Source organism: Lynx canadensis, chromosome A2 (genome assembly GCF_007474595.2).
Source record: "Lynx canadensis isolate LIC74 chromosome A2, mLynCan4.pri.v2, whole genome shotgun sequence".
Lineage (NCBI taxonomy): Eukaryota > Metazoa > Chordata > Mammalia > Carnivora > Felidae > Lynx > Lynx canadensis.
The window spans coordinates 87,625,215-87,646,871 of NC_044304.2; the positions used below are offsets into that span (position 1 = coordinate 87,625,215).

Here is a 21,657-nt window from a genome sequence, read left to right on the forward strand (position 1 = left end):
GAAAACCAAAAACAGTAAGGTAAGTAGCTTTGCTATAGCTTCAAATATTTAGTTTATTCATTCAACAAAAGTTTATTAAATATCTACAATATTCATGATACTGCATTTTGTTATAACCCCAGAAATATGAGTGAGCAAAATAACAAAGTCCATATTGATGTGGAGATTAAAGTCTGATTAGAAATAAGCTCTAGTTACATCATCTTGTTTCCTTTACTTGTAGTTATCATTAGCTTTTCCATATCTAAGCAAAAAGATTCTTTAATGTAATGCATACTTTATAATACCTCATTGCTTAAATGGTGATGATTATAATACAATATTTTTACATGAAATAGATTAATGGAAAACTAGTGAATGTTTTGTTGCCCAACTGAAAAATGCTGTTTGGAAAATTTAAGAAGAATATGTCAATAATATACTCTAGCTGTATAAAGACATATAAAAAAATCACATTCTGTCCAATGTAGTGGTGTCTTTTTTTTCTTTATAATGAGAACAATAACAGATAGTAATGCCCTTGGCAAGAAATCGTGCAAGCAAAATGGACCTTAAATATAGGCTCATTTTGTGGCTACCTGTCTCCTGGTATTGGCATCCCCACAAAACCCTGTGAGCATTCCCGAATAAGATACAAGCACATACAGGGTACACAAAAGGGGGATCTGACTTTCAGAAGGTAGCTAGGTCTTAGAATGCCTGCTGGGGTTATTTGTGCAGTGTGTTTTCTTTCTTAACATTCATGAAACATGAATATTGCATACACAGAATTAGTGGATCAAATCTAAGTTAATTGATAAAAATATGAGACCTTCAAGATTAATGTAAAAAGGCACCAAAAATGTGAATAGGGTAATTATATTCAATTCCAAGCAAAATATTTACATTTTACATTTCAGCTATTTTTAACTATTTTTGCTAGTAGTGATGTTATTGATAAATTTTCCCAGCAGAGGGAAGCACAGCCTCATTATTGTTTTTGTAAAGGGTTGAAGTGGGGGGAGTGAGATATACTACAATTTTGTTGCATTTTAAAGGAAGTTTGGTTCATATCCCAGCATTAAATAAGCTACTTAACATTAAATAGGACTTGACATCTTTTAGGAAGCATAAAATGAAACAATCCAAAATCCCCAGTTCAAAGAAATATCCTACTGGTAAATGAGTGGGAAGGTAGCTGAATTACCTTCTACTCAGCCTGGGTACCTAGTAACAATATAGTGGGTCTATGTCATCGGCATATTAATGAATGATTTCCATGGCTTATTTTAAGATTGTACTTTCTTCTTCAATATACTTAAATGAATATTTCTGTTGCCTATTGCTCTCGTGTTGCTATTATTATCAAAGCATGTACTTAAACTGGCTTCTTTTTGTTAATATGACAAAATTGATATTTAAGTCTTGTAAGGGTCTCAAACTTGAATCTGTCATAACTGCAATAATAAAATATAATTCACTACTTAGCATTCTTTAGAATTTTCTTTCTTCTAGATTTCCTTTCTCTTCAGTTGCATTTCCTTAAGTATGCTGGCACAGGTGTGTGCCCTGCATGCCCACGTGTGGGTATGCACTATTGCTTACGATTTTAGCCTAATGTTAGCAGGTTGAAAAATGAAAGTGTTGTAACTTACCATGGTGTTGTAAGTCTGAACAATGAGTCAATGGGTCTCCATTTCTTATATCTTGTCGTCTTGTGCGTCTAAAACAATTACATTTAAAAGGTATTATGGCATTCTTATTCCTTCTTGGGAATTTGTCACAGGGATTAAGAAGAATAAAAAATCAAAGAACTTCCGGAGCTTAATGGAAAAATTCTGACTAAAGAATTTTTTAAAAGCAGCTCATTACACCTGTGGGAGCATGTCTCCAGGTGATCAAAATGTGAAACAGTACACAAATGTACTAACAAAGGAGTGAAGTCTTTCAAAGTAATAACAGAAGATTCATGGTTTTGTGCTACTGTGTGTCAGTCAATAAGATACTAACATCTGGAAACTCTAAAATTCTTAGCACCTTAAATTCTGAGGAAAAAGCACAAAATATAGAATAGTAACCCATTTCTTCAATAACCTGGATTAAACTTCTTTTTTCTAATCACTAGAGAGTAAGCCTAAAAATTCAAATTTCCATGATTATGTTCTTTCTCTTAATACTTACACATAATTCCTTAAATAGACTTTTGTTAAATTTGAAAGCATCAACTCTACGAATTCTACTTTTAAGTTAGTTTTTAACTTTCCTTTTTGGTCGCTGTATCGATCATTTTTTTATAAAACATTTCTTTTATGATCATAGGGCTATGATTTCAAGCCAATTTACCCGTGAAATGAATAAAAGGAGGAGTGCAATAACAAATATTGTGGAGGAAGCTGAGAGAGAAGATGGCCTCCCTCTAAAATAAAAGCCAAATCTGTTATATAAGTAAATTTCTCCTAAATACTGCTGCTCAGATCACATTAGTTGCTACACATTCTGGGGGTCCTCTTTATCGTTTGCTAGTGGTTGACTGGGAAAAAGGAGGTTGTCTCCAGCCATCATGGTGCAAGCAGGATGTGTAGTTTGGGAAAGAGGCTAAACATGGAGATTGGCTACGCATAGCAGAATGAGAAAGACTGGGGACACTTGCTCAACTGTTTTCTGTGTCGATTTTAATGATTATTGTCCTGTTGCAAAGTTAGTTACCATCACTGAAGAGAGTTCTCACAAAGGCCAATGAGAACTGCAAACATGGAAATTGTTACTGTATTCATAAATTTAGAAGACTAAAGTATTTATAGATTTCTATTTGTAGAATTGGTGAGACTATCAAACAGATGTTGCACATTTCAAAATTGAGCCAACAAGGGAACTTGTGAAACACGAACCACAAAGCATTTGGAAAGGCATTTTTTACTGCCATTTAAGCTTTTGAAAAATGCCATCACAAAGAATATATAAATTGTAAGGCCTCTAAACATCCTTTTCAAAGACACATGAAATTGGATTAAGTAAAATCTTCAAGGCACAACAAAAAACGTGTTAATGATAATTCCTTCAATCTGGATTTGTAGGTATGTGGTAAACATATTTCAAATATATAATAATATACAGATTTGTAACTTATTATAGATGTAGTTTTCTTATTTTTAACTTCTTTCTTATTAAAAAAGCTTAAAATGTGAATGAATTATTACTAAATTAGGTAATGTTATATACACTTCCACATGGAAAGGAAATGACACTCATTTTTAACTGAAATCTGAATTTTTATGTTTTTCAACACTAAAAGCACTAGATCTTACTGATTTTAAGAACCATAAAAGTTCAACCTTAAGCAATTTAATTTTAGTGTTATAAAAACTGCAAATTGCTACTTATTAAACTATCGATGGTTTCTTCATTCTATAACACATTACCTCCACACTACACGTTTGTTTTAGATTTAAACTTCTAACAAAATCAGTGGGTATATGAAAGAATACAAACACGTTCTCTTAATTCTGAATGTTGAAGGCTTGAGAAAATTCTGTTTATTAAATGGGATAAGCTAATACGATATTTACATGTAATATTAACAAGATACTTTTAATCTATATGGACTGATTATAGGATACATTTAAGTTATAGATGATTTAATACTAAAGCCAATGTTATCTGAAGTATGTAATCAAAACATTTAAGTAGGGGCACCTGGGTGGCTCAGTCAGTTAAATGTCTGACTCTTGATTTTAGCTCAGGTCATGATGTCACGGTTTGTGAGTTCAAGCCCTGGGCTGGTCTCCACTCTGACAGCGTGGAGCCTGTCTGGGATTCTGTCTCTGCCTTTCCCCTGTTTTCTCTCTCTCTCTCTCTCTCTCTCTCTCTCTCTCTCTCTCTCTCTCTCTCAAAATAAATCAATAAACTTAAAAAAAAAAAGATTTAAGTAGGCAGTAGGCATTAGGGCTATTCCTTTCCCCTAAAATTTTTTCAAAACACTATAAATGATGCATATGTTGAAGAACACAGCTGACTAGCAGTGAAAAAATCCACATCACAGCTTCTTGTAAAACGTTAACTATAGCAAAAAAATAAAATAAAATAAAATAAAATAAAACAAATTGTATTGCTCCTAAAATGCAGTGGCTTGATAACTCTGATTGCTATTTTATGTTTCAATAGGTTGATGTACATACTGCTAAGCTTTGGGCTTATATTAGCAAGATATGGTATACGACTCTCACCTTTCATTGCTTGTTTCTTAAATACTGGTAAATAATTAACAGAGAAAGGGATCCCTATGTGAGTAGTAGAGAATATGTTGAGATAAATATTTTGTCAAATTAAGGAAGTGTTCTTATTTTTTCAAACAGAAGTAAACTAACTTTGCGTACAACGTTTAGGATGTGTCTAAGAGTTCCCTGAAGGTTAATAGTACTCCTGTAATAGTACTCCTACATCACATACCCTTAATGTTCCAGACAACAACTTACAGCTATTTTTTTCCTAGGCATATTGTTTTAGGTAACTTCTAGGCATATCTTAGCAACTTCGAATTAAGCAAAAATAATGCTTTTAAGTATTAAGAGCGTGTTTAAAATATTTGTGTAATACATACACAAATATTAATAAATAGCCATTTTATTATATGGTTTTATATTTCAACAAATACAAATACAAGATGATACTATGATAATACAGTGGCCTTTAAATTTGGGGGAGTCAAATAAATATATATTTGGGGCTAAAGAAAGATATAATTTGATGCTAATTAATCATTATACAAAAATGTGTTATCTTTAAAACTAGGAAAATTTTTTGACTTTAAAGTTGAGTCCCTGTGTACTAGGAGGCTAAAAGTAAATAAATTATTTTTGTTGCAAATTTTCCATTCATCCGAACAGAAACTGCCTTATTAATATCTAAAACCAGGACAGAATGTTGCTAGATAGAAAAAGAAGAGCATTTTTGGAGCAGAGCATTTTGGCCAAAAGGCACAAGGTCCAGTGTAGATTCTGACTGACTTCCTCTGTGGTTTTGGCCCTCCCTTTTCCGCCTGTATAAAATGAAGTTGCAAAACTTTCTAATTTCCAAGTGTCAACATTCAAGGATAGTATTGTAATGTTTTAGATTTCCCTCAGTAATTTATTAAAACCATACGTTCCCTTATATTTAGTACCCAGCTATAATTATACACATTCTTCTGACTGTTTTAACTATGTAAGGGGAAGAAACCCCAAAACTCCTCTAATTCATCAGAATTATGTGACACTCTTCATTCATCAGAAAAATGTGATGTACTTATACGCAGAAAGCTGTTAAAAATGGAATCAGGTAAGAAAAGTGTATTTATCTCTAATACTTCTCCTACCTCTTTGCAGTGGGAAAATAGCGAGAGCATGAAGAGCCATCCCAGGCACAGTAAGGGTCTCGGGCAAGGCAGCACTCCGCGCACGCTTTCCCATAAATATCGCATCGGTGTAGAGGGAGCTGGGCAACCCCCGTGGTGGAACCAATATAGAGTTGTTGCTGTGGAGAGAGTTTACTGTGATGACAAAACGATCCTGTTTTTTAAAATCTTTTTTCTTAAAAAAAAAAAAAAAAAAGTTTACCCATATACATCAAGAAGACATTTTTACTAGTGGGTTTTAAAAAAAATCCCATTATTGGCAAATTTGTCATTATTGGCCTGGCAGATAATATGACCATTTTAAAAAGATCAAGATCAAAATCTCCATACTTGACTCAAACAGGTATATTTTAAAGTATAAAACCAAGGGAAGACAGTAATGGTTATATATCAATTATATTTCAATAAAAATAAAAATTTAAATAAGACACTGAATACTATAAGTTTCAAACGTCCAGCGTTTTGTCCTTAGAAAGTTTGTTTTTACTTTTACTGTTTCTAAATTCTAAATCTATATCTACAGTGCCATGTATTCTGGTTGGTGTTGACCCAGGGATCATTTGACTCTTCTGACTCTTGGGTGCTGCTATTACATTGCTTGTGATGTAGTCTGCCCTTCTATAAGAAGGGGTATGGCAAGGTTTCTGTGCTTGCATTTGTGAGAATTTTCATTGGTCAGCTGTCTTGTCCTTGCACAATCTCCAGGACGATTACTTTAAACAAAACTACTAAATTGCTTCCCATTGGAAGGATCATCAAATGGGCAATATCAAGTGCACTCTGGCTGGTGCAGTAAACTTCAACAGAAAGCTCAGGGGCTACGGCAAAAGTGCTATACTGGGCATCAAGGTGGCTGGATTCTAGATCTTGCTTATAATAATTCTCTGTGTAATCCTGAGCCATTCCTCTCATTTTTCTAAGACTTAACTTCCTTATTCACAAAATTGGCATATTTAACTAGATCTTTAAGGTATACGTCCAGATCAGACATTCTACAATGTCATTGTGCTCAGTGAATTTACAATTACCAAATGAAGTAAAATACACAGAAAAACTTTCTGGTAGCAACTAATTCAGGATTTCAGCACAATTTTTAAAGTGCCTTTAACAAAGTTTACCCAGTGTAGCATTTAAAAAATGTTGCAAATGTATGTACATACAAAATAAAATACAAATAAGATTGTTTTGTGATTTCTCCACATTTTACTGTAATCAGTATTATAGCTCGCTTTTATTGCACTAAAGGACTGAATGATTATCGTAAGCCTTAAATAAAAGTTGTATAAATACTGATTCATGTAACAGTACACATGGAAAAGACCTCAAAAGTGTATTTTAATTTCCCCACTACATAAAGGAAAAAGATGTTATAGAAAAGCTGGTCTCTGAAACATGGTGAGCTCTTTTAATATTACACATCTCCTTTTTTTTTTTTTTTTTTTTTTTTTTTTTCTTTTTATTTTTATTTTTTTTTTTTTTTTTTTTTTTTTTTTTATATGAAGTTTATTGACAAATTGGTTTCCATACAACACCCAGTGCTCATCCCAAAAGGTGCCCTCCTCAATACCCATCACCCACCCGCCCCTCCCTCCCACCCCCCATCAACCCTCAGTTTGTTCTCAGTTTTTAACAGTCTCTTATGCTTTGGCTCTCTCCCACTCTAACGTCCTTTTTTTTTTTTTTTTTTTTTTTTTTTCCTTCCCCTCCCCCATGGGTTCCTGTTAAGTTTCTCAGGATCCACATAAGAGTGAAACCATATGGTATCTGTCTTTCTCTGTATGGCTTATTTCACTTAGCATCACACTCTCCAGTTCCATCCACGTTGCTACAAAAGGCCATATTTCATTTTTTCTCATTGCCACGTAGTATTCCATTGTGTATATAAACCACAATTTCTTTATCCATTCATCAGTTGATGGACATTTAGGCTCTTTCCATAATTTGGCTATTGTTGAGAGTGCTGCTATGAACATTGGGGTACAAGTGCCCCTATGCATCAGTACTCCTGTATCCCTTGGATAAATTCCTAGCAGTGCTATTGCTGGGTCATAGGGTAGGTCTATTTTTAATTTTCTGAGGAACCTCCACACTGCTTTCCAGAGCGGCTGCACCAATTTGCATTCCCACCAACAGTGCAAGAGGGTTCCCGTTTCTCCACATCCTCTCCAGCATCTATAGTCTCCTGATTTGTTCATTTTGGCCACTCTGACTGGCGTGAGGTGATACCTGAGTGTGGTTTTGATTTGTATTTCCCTGATAAGGAGCGACGCTGAACATCTTTTCATGTGCCTGTTGGCCATCTGGATGTCTTCTTTAGAGAAGTGTCTATTCATGTTTTCTGCCCATTTCTTCACTGGGTTATTTGTTTTTCGGGTGTGGAGTTTGGTGAGCTCTTTATAGATTTTAGATACTAGCCCTTTGTCCGATATGTCATTTGCAAATATCTTTTCCCATTCCGTTGGTTGCCTTTTAGTTTTGTTGGTTGTTTCCTTTGCTGTGCAGAAGCTTTTTATCTTCATAAGGTCCCAGTAATTCACTTTTGCTTTTAATTCCCTTGCCTTTGGGGATGTGTCAAGTAAGAGATTGCTACGGCTGAGGTCAGAGAGGTCTTTTCCTGCTTTCTCCTCTAAGGTTCTGATGGTTTCCTGTCTCACATTTAGGTCCTTTATCCATTTTGAGTTTATTTTTGTAAATGGTGTGAGAAAGTGGTCTAGTTTCAACCTTCTGCATGTTGCTGTCCAGTTCTCCCAGCACCATTTGTTAAAGAGGCTGTCTTTTTTCCATTGGATGTTCTTTCCTGCTTTGTCAAAGATGAGTTGGCCATATGTTTGTGGGTCTAGTTCTGGGGTTTCTATTCTATTCCATTGGTCTGTGTGTCTGTTTTTGTGCCAATACCATGCTGTCTTGATGATGACAGCTTTGTAGTAGAGGCTGAAGTCTGGGATTGTGATGCCTCCTGCTTTGGTCTTCTTCTTCAAAATTCCTTTGGCTATTCGGGGCCTTTTGTGGTTCCATATGAATTTTAGGATTGCTTGTTCTAGTTTCGAGAAGAATGCTGGTGCAATTTTGATTGGGATTGCATTGAATGTGTAGATAGCTTTGGGTAGTATTGACATTTTGACAATATTTATTTTTCCAATCCATGAGCAGGGAATGTCTTTCCATTTCTTTAAATCTTCTTCAATTGCCTTCATAAGCTTTCTATAGTTTTCAGCATACAGATCCTTTACATCTTTGGTTAGATTTATTCCTAGGTATTTTATGCTTCTTGGCGCAATTGTAAATGGGATCAGTTTCTTTATTTGTCTTTCTGTTGCTTCATTGTTAGTGTATAAGAATGCAACTGATTTCTGGACATTGATTTTGTATCCTGCAACTTTGCTGAATTCATGTATCAGTTCTAGCAGACTTTTGGTGGAGTCTATCGGATTTTCCATGTATAATATCATGTCATCTGCAAAAAGCGAAAGCTTGACTTCATCTTTGCCAATTTTGATGCCTTTGATTTCCTTTTGTTGTCTGATTGCTGATGCTAGAACTTCCAGCACTATGTTAAACAACAACGGTGAGAGTGGGCATCCCTGTCGTGTTCCTGATCTCAGGGAAAAAGCTCTCAGTTTTTCCCCGTTGAGGATGATGTTAGCTGTGGGCTTTTCATAAATGGCTTTTATGATCTTTAAGTATGTTCCTTCTATCCCGACTTTCTCAAGGGTTTTTATTAAGAAAGGGTGCTGGATTTTGTCAAAGGCCTTTTCTGCATCGATTGACAGGAACATATGGTTCTTCTCTTTTTTTTTGTTAATGTGATGTATCACGTTGATTGATTTGCGAATGTTGAACCAGCCCTGCATCCCAGGAATGAATCCCACTTGATCATGGTGAATAATTCTTTTTATATGCTGTTGAATTCGATTTGCTAGTATCTTATTGAGAATTTTTGCATCCATATTCATCAGGGATATTGGCCTGTAGTTCTCTTGTTTTACTGGGTCTCTGTCTGGTTTAGGAATCAAAGTAATACTGGCTTCATAGAATGAGTCTGGAAGTTTTCCTTCCCTTTCTATTTCTTGGAATAGCTTGAGAAGGATAGGTATTATCTCTGCTTTAAACGTCTGGTAGAACTCCCCTGGGAAGCCATCTGGTCCTGGACTCTTATTTGTTGGGAGATTTTTGATAACCGATTCAATTTCTTCGCTGGTTATGGGTCTGTTCAAGCTTTCTATTTCCTCCTGATTGAGTTTTGGAAGAGTGTGGGTGTTTAGGAATTTGTCCATTTCTTCCAGGTTGTCCAATTTGTTGGCATATAATTTTTCATAGTATTCCCTGATAATTGTTTGTATCTCTGAGGGATTGGTTGTAATAATTCCATTTTCATTCATGATTTTATCTATTTGGGTCATCTCCCTTTTCTTTTTGAGAAGCCTGGCTAGAGGTTTGTCAATTTTGTTTATTTTTTCAAAAAACCAACTCTTGGTTTCGTTGATCTGCTCTACAGTTTTTTTAGATTCTATATTGTTTATTTCTGCTCTGATCTTTATTATTTCTCTTCTTCTGCTGGGTTTAGGCTGCCTTTGCTGTTCTGCTTCTATTTCCTTTAGGTGTGCTGTTAGATTTTGTATTTGGGATTTTTCTTGTTTCTTGAGATAGGCCTGGATTGCAATGTATTTTCCTCTCAGGACTGCCTTCGCTGCGTCCCAAAGCGTTTGGATTGTTGTATTTTCATTTTCGTTTGTTTCCATATATTTTTTGATTTCTTCTCTAATTGCCTGGTTGACCCACTCATTCTTTAGTAGAGTGTTCTTTAACCTCCATGCTTTTGGAGGTTTTCCAGACTTTTTCCTGTGGTTGATTTCAAGCTTCATAGCATTGTGGTCTGAAAGTATGCATGGTATAATTTCAATTCTTGTAAACTTATGAAGGGCTGTTTTGTGACCCAGTATATGATCTATCTTGGAGAATGTTCCATGTGCACTCGAGAAGAAAGTATATTCTGTTGCTTTGGGATGCAGAGTTCTAAATATATCTGTCAAGTCCATCTGATCCAGTGTCTCATTCAGGGCCCTTGTTTCTTTATTGACTGTGTGTCTAGATGATCTATCCATTTCTGTAAGTGGGGTGTTAAAGTCCCCTGCAATTACCACATTCTTATCAATAAGGTTGCTTCTGTTTATGAGTAATTGTTTTATATATTTGGGGGCTCCGGTATTCGGCGCATAGACATTTATAATTGTTAGCTCTTCCTGATGGATAGACCCTGTAACTATTATATAATGTCCTTCTTCATCTCTTGTTACAGCCTTTAATTTAAAGTCTAGTTTGTCTGATATAAGTATGGCTACTCCAGCTTTCTTCTGGCTTCCAGTAGCATGATAAATAGTTCTCCATCCCCTCACTCTGAATCTAAAGGTGTCCTCAGGTCTAAAATGAGTCTCTTGTAGACAGCAAATAGATGGGTCTTGTTTTTTTATCCATTCTGATACCCTATGTCTTTTGGTTGGCGCATTTAATCCGTTTACATTCAGTGTTATTATAGAAAGATACGGGTTTAGAGTCATTGTGATGTCTGTATGTTTTATGCTTGTAGTGATGTCTCTGGTACTTTGTCTCACAGGGTCCCCCTTAGGATCTCTTGTAGGGCTGGTTTAGTGGTGACAAATTCCTTCAGTTTTTGTTTGTTTGGGAAGACCTTTATCTCTCCTTCTATTCTAAATGACAGACTTGCTGGATAAAGGATTCTGGGCTGCATATTTTTGCTATCTAGCACCCTGAAAATCTCGTGCCAATTCTTTCTGGCCTGCCAAGTTTCAAAAGAGAGATCAGTCACGAGTCTTATAGGTCTCCCTTTATATGTGAGGGCACGTTTACCCCTTGCTGCTTTCAGAATTTTCTCTTTATCCTTGTATTTTGCCAGTTTCACTATGATATGTCGTGCAGAAGATCGATTCAAGTTACGTCTGAAGGGAGTTCTCTGTGCCTCTTGGATTTCAATGCCTTTTTCCTTCCCCAGTTCAGGGAAGTTCTCAGCTATTATTTCTTCAAGTACCCCTTCAGCACCTTTCCCTCTCTCTTCCTCCTCTGGGATACCAATTATGCGTATATTATTTCTTTTTAGTGTATCACTTAGTTCTCTAATTTTCCCCTCATACTCCTGGATTTTTTTATCTCTCTTTTTCTCAGCTTCCTCTTTTTCCATAACTTTATCTTCTAGTTCACCTATTCTCTCCTCTGCCTCTTCCATCCGAGCCGTGGTCGTTTGCATTTTGTTTTCCATTTCCTTTAAAGCATTTTTCAGCTCCTCGTGACTGTTCCTTAGTCCCCTGATGTCTGTAGCAAGAGATTCTCTGCTGTCCTGTATGCTGTTTTCCAGCCCAGCGATTAATTTTATGACTATTATTCTAAATTCACTTTCTGTTATATTATTTAAATCCTTTTTGATCAGCTCATTAGCTGTTGTTATTTCCTGGAGATTCTTCTGAGGGGAATTCTTCCGCTTGGTCATTTTGGATAGTCCCTGGTGTGGTGAGGGCCTGCAGGGCACTTCCCCTGTGCTGTGGTGTATAACTGGAGTTGGTGGGCGGGGCCGCAGTCCGACCTGATGTCTGCCCCCAGCCCACCGCTGGGGCCACAGTCAGACTGGTGTGTGCCTTCTCTTCCCCTCTCCTAGGGGCGGGATTCACTGTGGGGTGGCGTGGCCCGTCTGGGCTACTTGCACACTGCCAGGCTTGTGATGCTGGGGATCTGGCGTATTAGCTGGGGTGGGAAGGCAAGGTGCACGGCGGGAGGGGGGGCAGGCTTAGCTCGCTTCTCCTTAGGTGATCCACTTCAGGAGGGGCCCTGTGGCAGCCGGAGGGAGTCAAATCGCTGCCGGAGGTTTGGCTCCGCAGAAGCACAGAGTTGGGTGTTCGCGCGGAGCGAGCAATTTCCCTGCCCGGAGCCGGTTCCCTTTGGGATTTTGGCTGGGGGATGGGCGGGGGAGATGGCGCTGGCTAGCGCCTTTGTTCCCGGCCAAACTGAGCTCTGTCGTCCGGGGGCTCCGCAGCTCACCCTCCCTTTGTCCTCCAGCCTTCCCGCTTTCCGAGCAGAGCTGTTAACTTATGACCTCCCAGACGCTAAGTCGCGCTTGCTGTCTGAACACAGTCCGTCAGGCCCCTCCGCTTTTGCAAGCCGGACTCGGGGGCTCTGCTTGGCCGGCGAGCCGCCCCTCCGCCCCGGCTCCCTCCCGCCAGTCCGTGGAGCGCGCACCGCCTCGCCACCCTTCCTACCCTCTTCCGTGGGCCTCTCGTCTGCACTTGGGTCCGGTGACTCTGTTCTGCTAATCCTCTGGCGGTTTTCTGGGTTATTTAGGCAGGTGTAGGTGGAATCTAAGTGATCAGTAGGACGCGCGGTGAGCCCAGCGTCCTCCTACGCCGCCATCTTCCCAGAATCCCCGCTAATATTACACATCTCCTAGGGCGCCTGGGTGGCTCAGTCGGTTGAGCGACTGACTTCGGCTCAGGTCATGATTTCACAGTTTGTGAGTTCGAGCCCCACGTCAGGCTCTGTGCTGACAGTTGGGAGCCTGGAGCCTGCTTCAGATTCTGTGTCTCCCTCCCTCTCTGCCCCTCCCCCACTCATGCTCTGTCTCTGTTTCAGAAATAAACATTAAAATTTTTTTTTAAATATTACAAATTTCCTGATAGCAATGGATATAATTAAAATTGCATTTACAAAGGACATTCAAAGATGAACCACACATATAAACAAACATAAACTGAATGAAGATTGATATATCTACTAGAATCTATGAAGTGACTAGTGTTATAAAAAGTGCTTACATAGAAAATAATTCTGTGCTTAAAGCTAACCAACTAACTTATATCTTAACAAAAGATAGGGGAGTAAGAGGGAGAATGTAATACAATAAAAACTAAACCATTATTAAAACCGTTATGCTGATGCATATTGCTTCTTCCCTTCCAGTAGTGAAGACAATTTGTATCAATATTCTAGTACAGGATAGCGTATAGAATACAGTATATACTGTGGATGCTCAACTTTTTTTTTTTTAATGTTTGTTTTATTTCTGACAGAAAGAGAGACAGAGCATGAGCAGGGGAGGGGCAGAGACAGAGGGAGACACATGTCTGAAGCAGGCTCCAGGCTCTGAGCTGTCAGCACAGAGCCGGACGCGGGGCTCGAACCCACAGACGGGGTGAGATCATGACCTGAGCCAAAGTAGAATGCTCAAACGACTGAGCCACCCAGGCGCCCCTGGATGCTCAACTTCTTATTATATTCATCTTTTATTATTGCACTGAAAGATCCTACAAACCATGGCTAATTAAGAAGCAGTAGTTGAAGTCCTTGGGAGGAAAAGATGAAGTATTGTTAAGTTTTTTGTTGAGAAAAAATTAGATTGATTTGTACTTCTCTTAAAGCATCTACAGAGACAGCATGTGACAACAGCTGACCATGATTTGAAAAGTATGAACAAAGAACTTAACTAACGGAAGGAACTTCTTTTCCCTTCCTGTCCTTTATATCTCTCTTCCAAAATCATTGAAAAACAAAACAAACAAAACAAAAAACCAAACAGACTTAGACTGTATTGAAGGCAAGCGATCTCAAATCAATTAAAAAAAATGAATAAACTTGTAACATTTCAGCAATTAAATTAGTTAAAATGGAGCAGCAATATCCACAAGCTTGACTGGCACTGGTGAATGTGGACTTGCTGACCCCTGTACTGTGGTCAGAACTATTTAAAAAGCTACTGATTAAGTTGGGCATATCAAATCAAAAGGTCTCTATGTTTGGTCAATAGCTCTTAAGGAGCATAAGCAAATTCATACTTGCAAAATTTTAAGATTATGACATTTGATTTGGAAAGGAGTTATTATGTAAATAACAGTATCTAAATCTGTCATATCCCTTTAGGAGAAAACCAGAGAAATAACACATGGGAAGAAGAGAAAACCAAAAATTACTGTAATGAAAACTTCAAGTGTGGTAAAATGCCCAAAATTAAATACAACTTGAGTCTCATTTTCATTTTACAAGTATTCTGCTGTACTATTAAAGAACTGCAAAATTAATCACGCTATCTAAGCGAAATATAGAGGAGGCCTGCAGGCCCCAGTGAGCATAATCCAGTCACTAGCAAGTACCCTGATGTGCTTTTTCTGCCCAATTTAACATCACCACAGGCTTTCTCACTATCCTCCTTAACAAGTTTCGGGTCATAAGCAGGCAATGAATCTATTTATCCAGAAAATTGGTTGCAACACTGCTTGCCCCTCTTGAAACTACTGGCTCACTTTTAAAGTTTCTGTGAGCATGAGTAAAACTGATTCACATCTGAATGCAATCAAACTTCCAATAATCGAAAATGAAGGCTAGGAATACTCTTCTTGTATCATGGTATTTTAAACACAGTATTTTTGGTGTTTTAGGTGTGTGTTTGTGTGTGTGTGTGTGTGTGTGTGTGTGTGTGAAATGTGTTGCATTTAATAGGCAATTCTTAAAGTACTTAAAAAATACTTAAATAAAAAGAAATATTTTATAAAATTATAGGTAGTGTAATTAAGATCAGCTATGGGGGCGCCTGGGTGGTGCAGTCGGTTAAGCGTCCGACTTCAGCCAGGTCACGATCTCGCGGTCCGGGAGTTCGAGCCCCGCGTCAGGCTCTGGGCTGATGGCTCAGAGCCTGGAGCCTGTTTCCGATTCTGTGTCTCCCTCTCTCTCTGCCCCTCCCCCGTTCATGCTCTGTCTTTCTCTGTCCCAAAAATAAATAAACGTTGAAAAAAAAAATTAAAAAAAAAAAAGATCAGCTATGAAGCCAAGTAGAGAACAAATAAATAATTGAAAAAATCATTAAATGAAGAATATCCCAATCTAGCTTCCATTCTGGAAATCCCCGGATTTCCTTGCCAACATTTGACAGTTTTGAGATTGCAAGAACAGGTGAATACATACTTGTGAAGTGTAAGATAACAGTATCAGGTCAATAATATCTGCACTCTGAGTTTCTCTAAATATCTCAGAGATTATCAATCTATTTTGATATGTAAGTGTGGAAAGGATATACGCTGAGTTTTAATGGCACAGTATTTTAGTGTCTTGTAAAAGGGATAATGCACAGTCAGAGATAAAACATGTAAATGATTCAGGACTAAGATTAGCTGAATGATTCTCATATTTAACAATTTTGTATGCAGGTTTTCAGAACAGTCAGTGAAGGACTTCCTACTCCATTCTAGCTTTTTCTGCTAGGTTATTTAATAATTAATTTCAACCCAGTATCCAAGTCTTTTTTGTTTTTCTGTTTGTGTATGTGTGTGTTTTGTTTGTTTTTGTTTTTTTGAAGTTACCACTGATACACTGAATAGAAAGTCTATGCGACATCTATGGGGGAAAGATAATTTATTAGAAGTTAAAATTATATTTGTTTTTGTACATATAATTTAGCATTAGAAGTCATTTGTGTTTCTTAAGTGTCTTGCCAAAGCATTCATTCAATGTGAATGCAAAGACTATTAACATGCTACCCTTAACTTCTGAATTCATGGAGTTTAATAACATCATTTGGCAGTGACTGTTTTGGTGTTTTCCTTTTATATGTAGCCAAACTAAATGTTTTTTCTAGCACACAATACTGCTGAAAAAATAAAATGAACTTTTGAGTTAAGATCCTGCAAACATATACAGTCCAGTGCATCAACTTATTAGTTTGTAAAATGCATTTGTTTATACATGCAGATTAAATTAAATTATAAACTTATTTATAGCCTGAAATATCCACCAATGCCATTTTTAAGGATAGATTAAAATAATTATTAAGCGAATTATATTATAATCCCCCAAAAGTAAATGCTATAAATGAAAATTTGCAACAAATAATGATCTAAAGAAATATATTTATAGGAATGTGAGAAGGGTCAAAATCATGGGACAATGAAAATTATCTTTCATTTTCATTCTACTAGCTTATTGTAAGCTTTCTTTCTTTTCTCTTTTTTGCAACTATTGTTAATAAATCTGTAAAATGTGCCGAATCATAAATGTTTATCTATTTGAAACACAAAATTAACAAAATATAGAATATTGACTGTAATACGTAACAATAGTACCTGCTTAGTAGAAAGCTCCATTGCTGAAATAGTAGTTGGCTCCTGAAGAAGAGAAAGAAAATGTGAACTGCTTGGTCAATTGGAAAAGTCATTTATTAATATTAATTAACATAGAATACCAACATTAGCTCTCAGTTCACTCCAGTGCCTACAAGAAGCAATATAATTGGGAAATAAGATACATGAAGGAAACGGCAAAGATGAACATTACATGTGTGGAGCAGACAACATGGGCATGTTAATGTCCTCCAGTCTAAGATTATCAGTAACATACTCGTAGTTGATCAAGTTGGGTTACTGCTCACTGCAGTAAGGGAAACTACAGGACTGCCCAGCAAGAGAGTATTAGAAAGGACGGCTATGTCTTGGGCACTTGTTAGTTGATTTGAGGGACAACTCAAGGAAGTGGGGTTTGCTCTGCATGGGATGCTGCAGAGAGCACAGGTAACAGTATGATTAGGTCTCTTTGTACATCTTATTTAGGAGGAAGGAAAAACAGAATGAAGCTAGAGCAGTACTTAATGAAGAAGTAGCAATTACTCATATAAGCAGGATAGGGGGATATTTGATCATTTTTTGTGGTTTGGGAAATGGATACACTCTGGTCTGTTTTCAGACGTGATTACAGAATAGTCTTGCTTTTTTCTTGATTCATCACGGTTTCACAGTAGCCCTGTAGGATGCTGGTGTTCTGTGAGAATGTATATGCTCACATGGAGAACACTGGCCTGTGAGTGCCAGGCCAGCTCCTAATAACACCACTGACAAGCTGATAGTATTAGGCATTTCCAGCTGTCAAGGACTGTGAGAGCTCAGGTAGAGTAAGATTATTTTATTATCATCAAAATGACTGCTTATTAAAAAAAAAAAACTTTTTTTTAACATTTATTTTTTCAAACTGACTGCTTATTGTATGAAGGCCTACACTGTACATTTTTGTCAGAGCACAAGATCTCTTCAATTTCTATCAACAGGCTAATCTAGAAAAATGATAACTAGGGAAGTATTGACCACCAATATATTTGTTAAGTGTTCTACTGAAGCCTATCATGAACACAGATAATTGCTATAAAAAATAACTTTCTTTGGTTAACTTAGACCACCAACAACCTATTCACCTGAACATAATTGCTTATATTCTCTCTGATTTACTTTCATTGAACTGTACGCCATCGTATCTTTCATCAATGACAAACTAAACACCAAGAACGCTATTGCTTAGGGGTTTCAGAGGTGGCTGATGAGAAAGAAAAAAGAGGCACAGGTGGGAGAATAATCTTAAAAGGCCTCACTAGGTAGGACCCTGAACAAAGTGTAAAGAGTTGGATTCTGATGCCAAACTGCATAGACTCAAATAGTAACGCAAACCTGGCCAAAAGTTTGATAGCAGGGGATGTATGTAACCTCTTTGTAATTCAGTTTTTGCCTCTGAAAAATGAGTATGATGGTATCTTCCTTGTAGGATTGAAGAAAAGGTTAAATGAGTTAATAAATGTAAAGTACTTTACGAATGTGCTTGGCGCACAGTGTTTATTCAAATTTCTCCCTCATTCCTTCTGTCTCTCTTTTATACACACACACAGGCACACACACACTGCTCATATTCTTTATTTGCTTTGTTTTTTTCCCTTGTGCTTATCACATTCTGGAAATATATATATACATACAACATTTATGTGTATATAAATATTATGTATATAACATATATATGATATAAATATAACATTTATCTTGTGTCTTATGAATTTCCTGTCACACCTGAAAGTAGTGTTGAGGTAAATTCTTATCTGTAGGTAGGGGGTAGGAGTGAGGAGTTAAGGTTTAAGAAGAAGGAGAAAAAGTCAAAAAAAGATGTGTTATGGAAGTCATCACTGAGAGAAAATCTGGGGACAATAGACAATTACTCTCAAAATTGTCCACTGAGATTTATACCAAGAAAACAACGGATTCATTCCATTACTCATTAGATGCCCACAGGGGTGTTAAATCTCCCATACTTCCAGTTGTGACTCCTGTCCTTTTGCCTGGTGTCAGAGAAGTCCTGGGGCACACAGTGAGGCTGTGTTGGAGGTAGGGATAGCAGGATATAAGGAGGGACAAGGGAGGCATCTCTTATTTCATTTTCTAGTTTGTCTCCACAACTCACCCCTCACTACCCCCTGCCCCTCACTGGAATTTAGGACAGGGGTTTTGGTTGTTTCATTCACTGCCACATTCCTAGCACCTGGGATTGTTTCTGGTATTTGTAAGTTCTCAATAAAATCTGTTAAATGAATGAATTAATGAGTTAGTGAATGAATAAATGAATTAATGCTCTACTAAATTCTCCAGTTCCTTTCTATCTCTTCCACTTTCCCCAGTACATTCTGTTCCTTCCACTTAATTTGTCTGCAATAAAGACAGGCATCTTTTAAAAAGGTCTTTCCGGGGCGCCTGGGTGGCGCAGTCGGTTAAGCGTCCGACTTCAGCCAGGTCACGATCTCGTGGTCCGTGAGTTCGAGCCCCGCGTCAGGCTCTGGGCTGATGGCTCAGAGCCTGGAGCCTGTTTCCGATTCTGTGTCTCCCTCTCTCTCTGCCCCTCCCCCGTTCATGCTCTGTCTCTCTCTGTCCCAAAAATAAATAAACATTGAAAAAAAAAATTTAAAAAGGTCTTTCCTTAATCTTTTAAGTTAAGCTGAAAAATCTTTCAAAATATGTATTGTGTTGTTCATGTCCCATTCAGTGTTACTGATTTCTCAGCACACTGAGGCTATCCCCTCCCCTGGGGAGGTGGCCTATGATTCTTAGAAGCAGAAATCACTAATGAGCTGTATTAGTGAATGAACACTTTCAGTCTATATTATTATTACTGGACTTTTTTTGTTTGACATGGCACTCTTGACCGCTCATTTCTTTTTGACTGCTTCCTCTATTAAATTTCATTATGCCTTGGAATGCTCTCTCTCTCTCTTTTTTTTTTTTTTTTTTTTTAAGAGCGAGAGAGCATGAGCAAAGTGGCAGCAAAGTGGGAAGACGGGCAGAGGGAACAGAGGGAAAGAGAGAGAATCTTAAGCAGATTCCAGGCTCAGCTCAGAGCTGGATGGATGTGGGGCTTGATCCCACAAACCTGGGATCATGACCTGAGATGAAATGCAGAGTTGACACCCAACCCACTGAGCCACCCAGGAGCCCAATGCGTTACAGCTCCACTATTTATTCTTAGCCTCTTTCACAGTCTTCTCGTCCTTCAGCCATTCCTCATCTGTTTGCCTTCCCTTGCCTGCTCCTTTCCACTCTCCTTTGGATGCTACATTCTTTTCCTGGTAGCTCATCCGCTCTTGTGGTTTTAATTACCCCCTCTATGCTACAGAATTGCAGATTTTCACTTCAAACTCAGATATCTAAACTGATCACAGGATATTCCTACCAAATTTAAGACAACTTGCCAGAGACACAAATGAAACAAATTACTTAGGATGTAAATTAACAATTTAGAGATTTCCCATTATTTCCCATTTCCATAGCATAAATTAGTGAAATTAAAAATAAGAACTTTCTATAGGATTATCAGTCAGAAAGACAGCTATGATGTCTAGGCATACCCACCAATTTTTTCTTTGCGGAGATATCTTTAAAATTTGGTACCATCAAATCACAAAAATCAAGGGGACAATTCACCACAGATTTTCAGCTTCAAAAGACAAAATTGCCCACTGTATTTAGGTCTGTATAGTATTGGAATCAACGAACCCAAACAGACAATTTGAAGGAGTTAGGAAAATTTTCCACAGCAACTTCTTCCATTCCAACAGTTTCACGTGAGAAATAGTTATGTACTTATGTAAGCAGCTAACTTCACGTAGACTTTCATGAAATAAATTTTACAGCCAAAGTGCAAGGAAAGTGCTTTTGGGATAGAGAATTAATGCTAGTATAATTGAAGTGAAAGTTAGCTATGTCTAGTTTCTTGTAAAAACCTAAGTGCAACTATGTAATGGTGAACCTGATTAATATTTAGGCATTTCATGATCACTGACAAAAAAAATTAAACATCTATAAGTAGATGAAAATAAATTATTTCATACACATATTGTAAAACAAAACAAACCCTAATACACAACCAAACTCTATTGTACCATATTATGATTTCAAAATTCTTAAATTAAGATCCTAGGATCTCTTAATTAAAACAATTTTATTTATTTTTTAGGCCAGGAAATTAATAACAGTTTGGAATAGAATGTGCTATTTGCTGTACGCTGTTGAATTTTAATAGACAATATATTAAGATGAAATCCATTTAAATAAGCTATATTTCTTTTTCTGAGAAAGAGCTGGTGGTGAATATGACTTCCATTTAAAACAGATGTAGCTTCATAAGCATTTTTTCATGAAACCGGTTTCAATTGCAAAGTTAATTAGTGTTCAAGTAAAAATGAAATTAAAAACTTAGCATCTTTTCAAGATTTTCTATGACTCTAATTTACTCTATTTTATTTTTTTTATTTTTTTTTTGCAGATATTTTAATCCAGTCCTTTATTAAACTTTCTCACTTGCAGAGCTTTTCAACCTGCTGATCCCAGGAGAATCTGACATAACTCCCTGGATGCTAAAGCATGCGGACGCTCCTTCAGAATGAGTTAATAGACTAGGTTTTGGAAAGCATCAATTATGTTTTACATTTGAATGAAAATTAAACTCTTTCATTTGTTAGCTCAGCTGTTCATGGAACATTGCATAAATTGAGTTTAAAATGCATGCGTTATCAATGTAACTACCTTGCAATCCTTTGCAGTCAATAGGACTATAAATAAAACCCATGGTGCTAAATGCACTGCCTCTTGATGTAACACTCCTCTGTCAAAAAGTAAAACCTTCCTTGCAGGAAAGAAGATCCCATACTGAGTAAAGTGAAAATCAGCAAATGTCTAGGTTTACAACTTTTGAATATTTTTAAGTAAGTTATAGATGTGGGCTTTTTCAAGAATTTTAAAGAGATTTTCATTTGTATAATTAGTTAACAATAGCTATTGTTAATGCCTTACTAGTAATATTAATTTACTAGTGAAATTAATTTTTAAAAAACTTTAAAAATTTGAGATTGAGGCTTGCTTGACTTGTAATCAAGTTGTTCAGAATCACATAGTAAGTATGGTCCAAATACACATTTATGATTCCAAGTAATATTTGGAATTACGTTT

The 21,657-nt window shown here is 37.0% G+C and overlaps 1 protein-coding gene across 1 annotated transcript in view; it reads right to left on the reverse strand.

The window, feature by feature from the left end:
* Positions 1-21,657, reverse strand: part of SEMA3A (semaphorin 3A) — a 211,958-nt gene that overhangs the window by 17,092 nt on the left and 173,209 nt on the right. The window contains exons 13-15 of the mRNA XM_030307864.1: positions 16,477-16,518; positions 5,330-5,487; positions 1,635-1,702 (exon numbers count right to left, since the gene is read on the reverse strand). Of these exons, the coding sequence (XP_030163724.1) occupies positions 1,635-1,702; positions 5,330-5,487; positions 16,477-16,518 (268 nt within the window). The remainder of the gene's footprint in view (positions 1-1,634; positions 1,703-5,329; positions 5,488-16,476; positions 16,519-21,657) is intronic.